The 13513-nt window shown below is 49.9% G+C and overlaps 1 protein-coding gene across 1 annotated transcript; it reads right to left on the reverse strand.

Moving 5' to 3' along the window:
- Window positions 1-1608: 1608 nt before the first annotated feature.
- LOC150043433 (uncharacterized) lies at window positions 1609-12006 on the reverse strand. Its single transcript, XM_090321956.1, has 5 exons — window positions 11992-12006; window positions 10102-10772; window positions 2322-2381; window positions 1975-2267; window positions 1609-1814 (listed from the first exon to the last, which is right to left on the reverse strand). Exons 1-5 carry the CDS (start codon window positions 12004-12006, stop codon window positions 1609-1611), a joined length of 1245 nt encoding a protein of 414 aa, XP_090178082.1.
- Between the last annotated feature and the right edge of the window lie 1507 nt (window positions 12007-13513).

Here is a 13513-nt window from a genome sequence, read left to right on the forward strand (position 1 = left end):
GGAAATCCTCAAGTCCTTTAGGGCTCACAGCAGAGAAACACGTGTTCTCCTACAGGAACCTTCCACTGGTGTCCAGGCTCCCCAGCTCCGCCTCTGCCCATCTGAGCTCTTACCTGCGCTCCCATGTTCTGTGCCTTCCCATCCATTCAGCTCCCCTGGTGTGTTCACATCACTCTGTGCCACCCAGGGCTCTTCCCCAAGCTCCAACACGGAAATCACACTCTCGCTGGGAGGGCAGATTCCTGTTTATAGAAGACAATTTGCTGTGGAAAGAGAAAGATAGGATGGATGGAAGAAGGTAAGGTAGGAGGGAGGAGGGAAGGATGGGAGGGAGGGAGGGAAGGAGCGAAGGGAAGATATATGGATGGAAGGAGGGAAGGTCTTCGTGGTACTTGAGATGTAGCTCAGTGATGAGAGGACCTGCCTAGACTGTGACAAGCTCAAGAGAAAGGAAAGAAGGCTGGGAGGGGGAAAAAGGTCAAGGGAAATAAGGAACTAAAGAAAACGAGAAACATGCTCATCATCTGCGGAAATGCAAATAAAAACAACCCTAAGATACCAACTTTCCCCAAAAAGAGTGGCCAAGATTTTGTCATACAATGACAGATGTTGGCAGGGTTTTGGAGAAAAAAGAACCCCACTGCACTGCTGGTGGAATTGTAAGCAAGTTCAGCCTCTCTGGAAAGCAGTGTGGTGGTTCCTTTTTTTGTTGGTTGGTTTCCCACTAGTCCTGAAACTGAACCCGGGTCTTCCTGCATGCTAGGTAAGCACTGTACCACTAGGCAACAGTCCTGGGATCAGAGGTTTCTTAAAGAACTGAAAACAGACCTTCCTTAAAATCCCTCCATACCACTCCTGGGCTTCTATCCTGAACATCATAACCAAGGATATGATAAGGACACCTGCTCAGCCATGTTCATCTCTGCACTATTCACAATAGCCAGATGATGGAAACAATCCAGATGCCCTACTGCAGATGAATGGATACAAAAAAATGTGGTGGAATTCTCCATAGCCAATAGACAAGATAAAGTAATGGCATTCACAGGGAAGTGGATGAATCTAAAGCAAATCATGTTCAGTGAGACAGGTCAAGATGAAAGGAACAAAAGGCGCATGGAATCCTTAAAACATCCACACAGTTCAAGAGGAAGGCCTGGGTATCTGTGGACCCAATGCTTTGGACATAGTACTGGAAATATAAACACAACTACATAGTTATAAAAATCTATGACTATATAGACATAAAGTTTTATTACATAGATTAATATGTATCTATAACACATAAACCCTCTGCCTAATTTTAATTTTGTTCTAAAATGTAAGTGCCAAGGATTGTATATAGAGATTCCCTTCTTGAATACTTGTTTGTTAAATATGTCATTTGAAATATGATGTAAAAATCAAGATTAATAAATTCTGTGATAAAAAAATATCTTGGAAAAAAGAAAATGAGAGAAGCCTGCCATTGTCGACATGCAGTCCTGCACAGTCAAGCTGTGGGACGTGGAGATGCACTGCACAGCAGGCAGGACACAGGACAGTCATTATTAAAGTCCAGGAACCACGTTAGCATGCTGCCGTCTCTGAACTGGTGGAGCTCTGCGTCTACTCATGGAACCTGGGGCTCTCCAGACATTCAGGGGAAAACAAGGCAAAGTCTTGTGCTGGGAGGTCGTCCTCACCCAGGGAGTCCAGGTTCCTGTAGTTGTCCACCAGCCAAGCCAGACACGGAGCTGCGACTCCAGGGTCGACAGCCGAGCCTGGAGCGAAGCGGCCAGGACCGCAGCGGCGCTCAGGCCGTGCGCTCAGCCCTAGGACCGGTGTTAGGAAAGGACCCGGGGGACCCAGCGCGGAGCAGCCCCGCGGCCGAGGGCGGGCGGCGAGGACCCGGAGCGGCGGCCTGGTGGAGCCCTCCCGCGCCCCCGCCCAGTGGAGCAGCCGGGGGAGGGAAGGGGTGGGGGCCGAGGAGACCGGCGGGCAGGCCCCGCAGGCGGCGCCCAGGGAGGCCGGGAGGGCGCGGGGTTCCCGGACCCACGGGGTCGGCGTTCGGGGCCGCAGGGGGAGCGGGGGACCTCGGCGGGGCCTGGGCCGTGGGCCGGAGCGGGGAGGAGCCGGGCCCGCCGGCCGCGCCTTCCCAGCCTGGGCTCCGCTCGCGGGTGGGGATCCCGGCCCCGGCCCGCCCGGCGGACGTCAGGGAGGACTGGCCGGGCGCCCGGCGCTCCAGGCGGAGGACCGCGGGCCGCGGGCCCCGAGCCTCGGCCATCCTGGGCGGACCCGAGGCGCAGACTCCGTGCGACGCGGACACGAGGGAGACTCACCGTGCACGGCGACCCGCGCTCCCCGTGGTCCGCTCCCGGTGTGGGAGGAGCTGGGAGCAGCTGGGAAAAAGGCGGGCGCGTGGGCGGACGGGGGCGGGAGGGGCGGTGGGCGGGGCGGGGGCGGAGCCCAGGGGACGCGGCGGTGGGCTGGGCGATGGGGAGGAGATGGGCCTGGACGTGGGGCGGGGCTTGGCCTGGCGGTGGGCGGGGCGATGGGGAGGAGATGGGCCTGGACGAGGGGCGGGGCTTGGCCTGGCTGTGGGCAGGGCGATGGGGAGGAGATGGGCCTGGACGAGGGGCGGGGCTTGGCCTGGCGGTGGGCGGGGCGATGGGGAGGAGATGGGCCTGGACGTGGGGCGGGGCTTGGCCTGGCTGTGGGCAGGGCGATGGGGAGGAGATGGGCCTGGACGTGGGGCGGGGCGAGGGCGGAGCCCAGGGGCAGCTCTTGGGCGGGGCCCCAGGGAGGGCGCGGGTTGGGTGGGATTTGAATTTCCCAAGATGCCCGGTTATGATCACCTGGGGACTTTGGCTCCAGGGGGAGGGGTGGTCCCAGCGCACACACCCTCGTCTAGAATGGGTAACTGAATGTCCTCCAGGCCTGCAGCTTGATCTCGGCCATGGATCCTTTCTGCTGAAGACCCGGGCTCTCTCCCTTGAGCCACAGCCGACTGTCAGCCTTTATTCCTGTGTGGACTGAGGAATTCAACCTCGGGCTTGTGGGCGCGAGGCCTGCACTTGTGAGGCCTAAATTAATTTTTCTCCTGTGTACCAATTAGTATAGGTTTGGGCCTCTCCTCGGAGAGGAACATAATAGCTCCAATGCTATGTACACAGGTCCACATGGGATGAGGCTAAGCGACATGAACTCCAGGAGAGGGAAAGAAGAGCTTTACCTTTGTGACTGTTGTTCTTAGTGTACTGTGTCGAGCTATTTCTTTTTGTTTAGGTTGGTTGTGGGGCTTGGACTGTGGGCCTGAGCACTGTCACTGAAGTCTTCAGCCCAAGGCTACTGCCCTATCCCTGGCCTGGGCATTGTCCCTGAGCACAGGCTGACCACCGGACCCTTGAGCCACAGCCCCAGTGCCACTTTTCTAGTGGTTATTGGAGATAAGAACCTCATGGTCTGTAGTGCTGGGCTGGCTTTGAACCTTGAACCTCAGATCTCAGCCTCCTGAGTAGCTGGGATTATTGGGGTGAGTCAGCACACCAGGCTGGTGTGAAGCTATTTCTTTCTTCTTCTTTCCCCTAAGGTTTATGTCATGCTGGTACTGTATCTGACTCTGGACTCTGGTATATTGTATATATGTTTCTTTGTGTATTTGAGAATGGGAAGGAAGGAAGGGAAAAACAAGCTGATTGGGAGGGGATGGTGGAGGGGAAGGGGGAGAAAACATGGCAGGGTAACAATGCTCAAGAAGTAACCTACCCACTACCTGATGAATGTAACTGCAACCCCTCTGGACATCACCCCAATAATCAAATAAAATAAAAAGAAGAATGCACTGCGTTGTCCTGCAAGGGTCAGGCAGAACAGAGCCAGTCCTGTGCTCCTGGGAGGAGAATGTGCTGAACTCCCTGGGCCTGGGGAGAGAAGAGCAGATGTGAGGCAATGGCGGCCCAGCCCTGAACCACCCTGGTTGTCCTGAGACCAACATTGCTGGCCACTCTTCTAAGAAGAATCCACCTTGATTTGCAGATGAAAGAGAGGAGTTTCAAGGGAGGAGATTTAACTAGACCTGGACTGAGGACTTTGGTGTAGCTCAGGATTCCAGCACTTTCCAGAAGTGCCGGGGCCTACCGGCAGCAAATTGGGGTTCCTGAAATAGGGGGCAGGGACTTCGGTTTTTGTTGCTTCTCCTTCTCTGAGGCATTGGATGGTTTTCTCTTCAGCATTTTTAATTCAGACTACTTCTAAGGCCTGCCTTCTCAGCTGCTGCTGAAACAACTGAAAACAGGCAGCAGTTGCTGTTTGTGATCAGATAACTTTGAGCCCAGTTGAGCACTCTTTTTTTAAAAAAAATAAAATGAAATAAAAAAATAAAACAAAACACAGACATACAGGGGGTCGGCTGACTTCTACTTACCTCTGGAGGCCTTTGCTTTTCACCTGGGCATCTTTTACAAAAAAAGGTTATTAAGAAGAGGGATGGTAAAGACAAAATAAAAAGAACAATCCTTTATCTCAATAGTATACAATTTGTAAAAGAACAATTGTCACATATTAAATTGTGTAGAGTCAATGAATATGTCAAAAGGTCCCTGCATAATAGTAAAAGGAGGAGAAACACAGCTCATATGAATGTGTGGAACAAGTGGATCAGTAGCAGTCCCAATTGACATGCACAAATAACTCAGGTCCTTCCCACGTCGCAGGATGCACCACTGGAGGGTTGGGGGTGTAGGCCCAGTGAGTCGCTGCTTGGATGGCCGCTGACACTCTCCACGATCCGAACGCAGCGTTCAGGCAGCCAGCGGGCGTCATTTTCTCCTTGTGAAAAAACACATACATGCCCTCGACCCCAGGTTAGAACAGGATCGGGTCCATGCCAAGCACCAGTTAGGGGATCTTCCACTTTACTAAGGCAAAAGCACGCTGCTCTCTTTTTTCCCAGAATCGCTGAGCAGCAGATAAATTATTTGAATCCAAATTCCAAAAATTTAAAACAAATAAAGCATGATTAAGTATATTCACAGGGGTAGCGGGATATGACTCTTTTCTGTATTTTAGCAATTTGATGTTTTAATAATCCATTAGCTCTCTCCACGATGCCTTGACCTTGAGGATTGTAAGGAATGCCTGTAATATGAGTGATATTATAGGAATGGCAGAAGGATTGAAATGCTCGGCCTGCATAGCCAGGGCCATTATCTGTTTTTATTTGCGAGGGAATCCCCATCACAGCAAAACATCGAATGCAGTGAGAAATACAATATTTAGTAGCTTCCCCAGCAAGGGGGTTGGCCAGGATAAAATTAGAATAAGTATCTACAGTAACATGAACATATTTTAATCGGCCAAATGATGGAACATGTGTGACATCCATCTGCCAAACGTGATTAGAAAGCAGTCCTCGTGGATTTATACCTAAATGAGGAGCTGGTGAGAAGGGCACACAGTTAGAGCAAGTTTTAACTATTTGACGTCCCTGTTTAACTTCTACTAGATTTTTTGTACGATTGGAATTACGTAACCTTTTCCAAGCCTCTTTCGCCGCAGCATTTATTTGTAAATAGGCTTCCTTTGCATAACCCAATTGATCTTCGGTATTTTTATAGGTTCCCTCTCCTAACAACTGATCAAAAGTGTAAGGCAGGTTCTTAGACCTATTTGTTTCAATTTTAGCCCGACACTGTGCAGTGAACTCTGTCTCCCATAATAAGTACTCTCCTGCACTAAGGCATGCCCTGGCAAGCCGCTTCCAGTCATTTGGGCGTGCAATACCAGCACACACGGCCTCCAATATTACTTGAGTAAAAGGGGCAGTTGGCCCATATTGGGAGCAGGCACTCTTTAAATCCTGTAACAGTTTAACAGGAACAGGTTGATGATATACTTGTTCATCATGATCAACTAAACTAGGGAAGCATCGAGGCCCTGAAATATCTTCCCTCTCTCTAGCAGCCTGAGTCAGGTTTAATTGCGATGCACTGTGCCTGGTTGTAGTGCCTGTTAAAAGGGACTTGTTGCTAGGGCCTTTAGGCTTGCCTAAAGGTTGAAAAAGGGATTGAGGCCGTAAGGCTGCAGCCGGAGGCGGTGGGTGGGAGGGGTAAGGTTTAGAATCAGACACCATAGTGGCCTGAGGGTCATCTTTCTTTCCTACTTCTGGGGGGGCTCTCTGCTCCATCCCCATTTTCGATAGAACATGTAGCATTTCTTCTAACTTCTTCTCCACCGTAGCCATCCGGCCCTCCATTGACTCATCATAACTTTCCTCCTTGATATTCAAACCTGAATTCTGATACTCAATATCTACTGGTTGTTGTTCCCTTTTCAAGATCTCACTTAGTCTCTCTTGGGCTGCGGCATATGGCTCAGCCTCAGGGTTTTCAGAAGGGTCCTTTAACTCATACATTTCCCTTAATTCAAGATTAAGTTCAGCATTCTCATGTCGAGGATCTATGCATTCACTTACTAGATTCCATACATCAATAGCCTCTACTGGGGTCTTTTCGGGGCCATATACATTATAATATTCTTGAATTCTTTTTCCTATCTGCTGCCAGGTTTTTTGGAATTCCTCCTCTAAAAACCTCGGGCATGCCTCCTTGACAAACTGTAGGAAGCTCTGAAGCACCCCTTTTTCCACCCACGTTCCGAGGGCTTCAAGTAGGACTGTTAAAATCAGTACATATGACCTATGGCTATGAGTTTGACCCATAATTTTTTACTCCTGACTATACACTCTCTTAAGATCCTCTCTTAATAGTCCTACGATGTGTTACTCACCACAGTGGGGTCCTCCACCGTCGTCCCAGATTTTCAGGGTCCCTGTTCGGGCGCCAGTTGCAGGGACTGGAAGAAATAGAAGAGAGACAAACACATCGGGTCCGGGAGGTCTGCAGCCCAGGCAAAAAAAATTGCAGCCTCGTTTATTCTCAACTCAAAGCTTATATCCCTTCTTGAGACCAGGGCACTGCCAGGTGTTACATCCAGATGGTTAATCAGGGAACTGTTGGGGGTTACATTCATATGGTAAATCTCAGATCAATTGAACAGGAGAAGGCCAAAAAACAATAAGACAATCAAGCAATTATCTGATGCAAATCAAAGTACAGTTTGATTCCACTCTGGCTCCCAACACAGAAGGCATCCAACTCTTGAGTTCAAACCTCACACACAAACATCAGCTCACACACACAAATACACAAAAACACACACAGAGCACCATTTTGTGTGGATGAGAATATACAACAGTGACCCTTGAAGTTGGCTTCTGGTGTATTCGGAAGGTATCCAGTTTTAGTCCATAGAACAGACTGTAAAAAGCAGGGATGGAAGAAAGAATAAAAAAACAGAGATGGGGAAGGAAGGGAGGAGAAGGAAGAAGAAAATGTGGGTCAAATCCTGTCTTCTCATCCCCAAACACAACCTGCAGCTATTGCAGAGCCCAGGCTGCTCCCCACACAGGAGCCCTTGGCCAGTGCCCCTTGTCATGGAAAATGAGCTACTGTCATTCACCTGGACCCCAGCCACAGCTGCCATCAGCCCTGGCCAGGACCTGCCCTGCCTTTCCTAAACACCCTGGGAAATAGTAGTGAGCTGGAGCCACTCCGCACCCCGACCCTGCTAACCACAGAGGCTGCCCTCTCACCACACATTCCACCTCTGGGGCAGGAGCTGGCGTAATGGTGGAGAGCTTGCCTGGCACCAGGAGGACCCCATGCCACAGCTGCTTCAAGGTGATGGCAAGCAGCCTCTGGAGGACCAGATGTCAATCTTCCCTCAGGAGGCGGAGCTTCCTCCTCAGCAGGGCTGGGGTCTGAGCCCAGGCTTGACACTAAAATCCAATCCTTCGGAGTTTGCAAGATGTCATGTCCAGCGGACCTGGGACTGGCATGTGAGGCCCATAGGGGCTCTGCTGTCCAGCCGGCTCCTCACTGCAGCCCGGGGCAGGACTGGGATTTTCCTGATTGATGGGGAGTCTCCAGAGTCAGGGCAGCTCTGCTGGGACCCAGAACCCAGGCCTGCAGGCTGTGGTCTCCTGCCATGTCTCTGCAGTGGAGGCAGGGTGCTTGCTCCAGGAAGCTCATTCTGAAGGGGTTCAGAACCGCTGCCTGCCTCCCTCCCTCCTCTTCCAGCCCACAACCCTGAGACAAGGGGTCTGCTTTATGGGAACCCCGCTTGTGTGGGGGGGCACACTAGGGCTGAGCCCTGCGTTCCTCTTTGCTCCCTAGCATGGTGGGTTTGAAATAAGAAGTAACACGTTAGTGCCAGGTTCCTAATGCATTTATTGACATTCAGAGTTCAAACATTCAAAGACATTCCCTAATATCGGGAAGTACACAGTAAAGTTCAATACAACAAAACAACCATCCATACAGCCCAACATGTTCCCTCATTCCACACAGATTCAACACACTCTAGAGCCTGGCCAAGTCTTCTCAGAAAGTTCCTATCAATTACACCTAATTCAGCTTTTCTTTAAACCTCCATACAACCTTCACCATAGAATTCAGTACCTCTCCTTTATGTTAGGAACTGCAGATTACAGAGGCACTTTCATTTTTTGAAAGAGGAGTTTTCCACTTTTTACTGATGACTGATAAGGTTTATTAATTATTCCACTGCACATATCACAGAACACTGAAACTCTTCCTACTGTGACTATGCATCCATACTTCAGGGGCCACACTAGGTTTTCTCCTCAGTGAAACATGGCTCTCTGGCTTCATTTCTCCATGTCAGGGCCTGGGCACTGTCCCTGAGCATCTTAGCTCAAGCCTGGAGTTCTACCACTGGAGCCATCGCTCCACTTCAGCAGCATTTTTGGTGATCAAGTGGAGATAAGAGTCTCATGGATTTTTTTGCCCTGCAAGATGATCCTCACATCTCAGCTTCCTCAACAGCTAGGGTTGCAAGGGTGAGACACCAGAGCCCGGCAAGTCCTGAATGGATGGAGGGTTGGCTCTGAACTAAAGACTCAGGCTGGCCAGGCAAGCTCTCTACCACTAGAGCCATGCCACCTACAAGTCTGAGCTTTACCACTCTTGTTCCTACTGGAGTTTCCACTCAGTGTTCTGTCTGGCAGGACAAGTGGCCCCATAGTTGAGCTAAGTGTATGGCCTCTTGAGATGGTGAGAACTGGTGCAGTGGTCAAGTGATGTCAACTTTCACCTCTTGCCCGGGTCCTCTCCTTCCTAGATGCTGTGATGGGTTCTAAAGCCCGAGATTCAGTGGGGGAATTCTTTGAATTGTCAGGATTTGTAGAGGTTTGATTTTTTGCAGGTGTAGTTTCTCCATGTTTCTTCTCGTGTGCTCGTCCCCTGTTCCCTGAAAACTCAAGGTTCCCCTGTGCTATGAAGATTCTCTTGTCTCGTGAGGATGGAGCACTGTGTAAAGGATTTGGTACACACAGGACATTTGTAGGGTCTCTCCCTAGGGAGGTTTCTCTGGCGAATCTTGAGGTTGCTGCTGTCTCTGAAGGATGTGTGGCACTGCTGACATGTTTAGGGTTTCTTTCCCATGTGTGTCCCCCTGTGTTGTCTAGGTTGGACGGTGACCTGAAGCTCTTGCACAGTGTGTGCACTCGTGCGGTTTCTCCCCAGTGTGGATTCGCTGATGTGTGATCAGAGTGTAGGGAACAATGAAGCATTTGCCACACACATTGCATCTGTGTGGTTTCCCTCCTGAGTGGATTCTCTGGTGGGTGATCAGATTGCAGCGCTGAGTAAAGGATTTGTCACACACATTGCATCTGTGGGTTTTTCTCCTGAATGCATTCGCAGGTGGGTGATCAGATGGTAGCGCTGAGTGAACGATTTTTCACACACATTGCATCTGTGGGGTTTCTCTCCAGAGTGAATTCGCTGGTGGGTGATCAGATTGCAGCGCTGAGTGAAGGATTTGTCACACACATTGCATTTGTGGGGTTTCTCTCCTGAGTGGATTCGCTGGTGTTTGATCAGAGTCCACAGCTGTGTGAAAGATTTTTCACACACATTGCATCTGTGGGGTTTCTCTCCTGAGTGGATTCGCTGGTGGGTGATCAGAGACCCCCGCTGAGTGAAGGATTTGTCACACACATTGCATCTGTGGGGTTTCTCTCCAGAGTGAATTTGCTGGTGGCTGATCAGATGCGCCCGCTTAGTGAAGTATTTGTTGCACACATTGCATCTGTGGGGTTTCTCTCCTGAGTGCATTCGCTGGTGGGTGATCAGAGTTGAACGCTGTGTGAAGGATTTGGCACACATATTGCATCTGTGGGGTTTCTCTCCAGAGTGAATTCGCTGATGGGTAATCAGAGACCCCGACTGAGTGAAGGATTTGCCACACACATTGCATCTGTGGGGTTTCTCCCCTGAGTGGATTCTCTGGTGGGTGATCAGACTCCCGCGATGAGTAAAGAACTTACCACAGGTATTGCATCTGTGGGGTTTCTCTCCTGAGTGGATTCGCTGGTGGGTGATCAGAGTCCCTCGGCGAGTGAAGGATTTGTCACACACATTGCATCTGTGGGGTTTCTCCCCTGAGTGGATTCTCTGGTGGGTGATCAGACTCCCGCGATTAGTAAAGAACTTACCACAGGTATTGCATCTGTGGGGTTTCTCTCCTGAGTGGATTCGCTGGTGGGTGATCAGAGTCCCTCGGCGAGTGAAGGATTTGTCACACACATTGCATCTGTGGGGTTTCTCTCCTGAGTGGATTCGCTGGTGGGTGATCAAAGTCCCTCGCTGAGTGAAGGATTTGTCACACACATTGCATTTGTGGGGTTTCTCTCCTGAGTGGGTTTTCTGGTGGGTGATCAGATTCCCGCGATGGGTAAAGGACTTACCACAGGTATTGCATCTGTGGGGTTTCTCTCCTGAGTGGATTCGCTGGTGGGTGATCAGAGTCCAACGCTGAGTAAAGGATTTGTGGCATATGTTGCATGTATGGGTTTTCTCTCCTGAGTGGAGCAGCTGGTGGTTTCTAAGATGTGACCGATGTTGAAAGGCTTTGTCACACACATCACATGGGTGGAGCCTCTCTCCCGTGTGTGTCCTCCCATGTTTTTTAAGCCTGGAGACCCATCTAAATGACTTGTGGCAGTGTTTGCACTGGTGGGGTTTCTCTCCTGTGTGGGTTGTCTTGTGTGTCTCAACAGATGAACTACGGCTGAAGGATTTGCTGCAAGTCTGGCTCTGGTAGGGTTTCTCTCCTGTGTGAATTCCCAAAGGCATTCTAAACTGGGATGAGTGGTTAGAGCACAGGGTACTGTGCTGGCATTTTACAGGTGGCTTCCCAGAGTGGATCCCCCACTGCTCCTGCAACCCTGAATAGCAGGGAAAAGTTTTCCTGCAGTCTCCACATTCACAGAATGTCTTCTCACAATGGACTCTCTGATGCCCTGACAGGGAAGAGAATTTGCGGAAGGTTCTCCCACATGCCTTACATGGGAATTGTGACAATGCAGATGGCCCATCTGAAACACAAGAGAAAGAAATCTTTACCCTGCTTGCCTGTCATCCTAGATACTCAGGATGCTCTGAACTGAGCAATGCATCTCAAAGCCAGCCATGGATGGAAAGTCCCTGAGACTATTCTTTGGTTTTGTTTTTGCTAGGTGTAAGGTTGGACTATGGGCCTGAGCACTGTCCCTGAGCTCTTTAGATCATGGCTAATCCTCTCCCACTCTCAGCCACAGCACCACTTCCTGATTTTCTGGTGGTTTAATTCCCATTAGTCTCATGGACTCTCCTTTGGGGTCGATTTGAAGTGTTACCCTAATTGTTAGAGTCTTTCATATCTAGGATTAAATGTGTGATTCACTGATGCCGGGCTATGGGATTTTTTCTCTCCTGTAACCCATGAGAGAACCAGATGTGGAGCTGTGGCTCAAGTTGAAGACCATAAATCTTGATCATCATAGGTCAAGTAAAGCATTCAGGACCTGAGTTCTTAATCCAAGACTGACCATTTAAAAAGCAATCCACCAGAAGCATTTTCAGTTTAGCCAAACTTTGCAGTCACATTGAGGGCCTTCATATCCTTGGGCCATGTGTTTTGGGGTGCTGTTCTGTTCATTTCTATTTACCTGTTCTTTCTCCTGAAGTTTCCTTTCTTCTCCCTCTCCAGGGCTCTTTGCCTTGCTGCAGATATCTGATCAGGTCTGGTGTGGAGACAGCAAGACCTGTGCAGTGTATAAAGAGGAAGGCATGTGTCCTGGACAGCAGGAGAGAAGACAGACACCATGGACCCTCAAGGATTATTTCCAGATGGGGCATTTGTGACACCAGGACACACCTAAAATGTCCCCCTCTGACTTCAGCATCCAGCTGCCTCTAAGTCAAATATGCTGAGATGGGGACACATTTTCCTCTGTCATTGAGTGGCTGGCATTTCCACTCAGCTACAATGGGCATGCAGGCTGGGTGCCATTGACTCCTGCCTGTCACCTTCCCTACTCAGAAGATTGAGCACTGGAAAATCACAGTTCAAAGCCAGCTCTGGGTAAATGCTCATAAGAGTGCATCTCCAATAAATCAGCGAAATGGTAGAATGCATAGTGGTAAGGCATCCTGTATTACCAGCTCTTGTAACTGAGGGTGCAAGGCCTTGGTTAATGACATAGTGCATGCACTAGATTCACACACACACACAATCATACCACAGTAAAATGAACCACACATAGTAACTTCAAAAGTTGGAAGGTCCAGCATGGAAAGGTATGAAGTAAGATTGTGGTTGTCCCTTTGTTGGTCTTGTGTTTGAACTCGAGGCATGGTTACTTTCCTTGAGCAAATTGCACTGAAGACTACTGCTGTACCACTTACAGCTCTGCTATCCAGTTTTCAGTGTTTACTTGGAGATGAGGGACTCTGCAACTTATCTGCCTGGGCTGGCACTGGACCATGACCTTCAGTTATTTGCTTCCTGAGTACTGAGAATTAGAGGAATGGGCCACCAGTGTGTGGTAGAATATTTGTCTTTTTATTTCATCCCATGGCAAGCGATCAGAAAGTGAGGGTATCTGAGACACACTTGCAAAACCCTTGTATTCCTTTCTTTGTCCTTTTTGCTTTTGAAGGTCCCTGTACTGAGGTCAGGGCCTGGGTACTGTCCCTGTGCTTTTGTGCTCAAAGCCACACTGTACCTCTTGAGCCGCTGCTCCACTATGACTTTTGTTGGTTAATTATAGATAAGAGTCTCTGATGGGTTTCCTGCCTAGAGGAGCTGTAAACCCTGCTCCTCAGATGGCAGCTCCTTTGTAAGGAGGAAGACAGGCATGAGCTGCCAGCACCCAGCAAAGCTGGCACTGATACACAATATTGTACAGAGAAATGGTGAGGATGAGCTGGAAATGGGACACAAGGTCCTCACCCACGGAGACGAGGTTCTGGTGGTTGTCCAGCATGACTTCCCTGTACAGAGCCCGCTGAGCCGGGGTCAGGCACTGCCACTCGTCCTCTGAGAAATCCACAGCCACGTCCTCAAATGTCACCTGTGCAAAGGAGAAAAAGACAAAGTGAACACTGGGGCTGCTGCCTGTGGG

This window comes from Megascapheus bottae, chromosome 31 (genome assembly GCF_031878675.1).
Source record: "Megascapheus bottae isolate mThoBot1 chromosome 31, mThoBot2.hap1, whole genome shotgun sequence".
Classification (NCBI taxonomy): Eukaryota; Metazoa; Chordata; class Mammalia; order Rodentia; family Geomyidae; genus Megascapheus; species Megascapheus bottae.

What these genes read in the sequence shown, in the direction of transcription:
- LOC150043433 (XM_090321956.1), bottom strand. An exon ending in GCGCATCTGATCAGCCACCA is followed by an intron (nt 2,382 to 10,101) that starts GCAAATTCACTC and finishes CCTTTTTCCCAG; the next exon opens with CTGCTCCCAGCTCCTCCCAC. An exon ending in CCTGCGGGGCCTGCCCGCCG is followed by an intron (nt 1,815 to 1,974) that starts GTCTCCTCGGCC and finishes CACCGGTCCTAG; the next exon opens with GGCTGAGCGCACGGCCTGAG.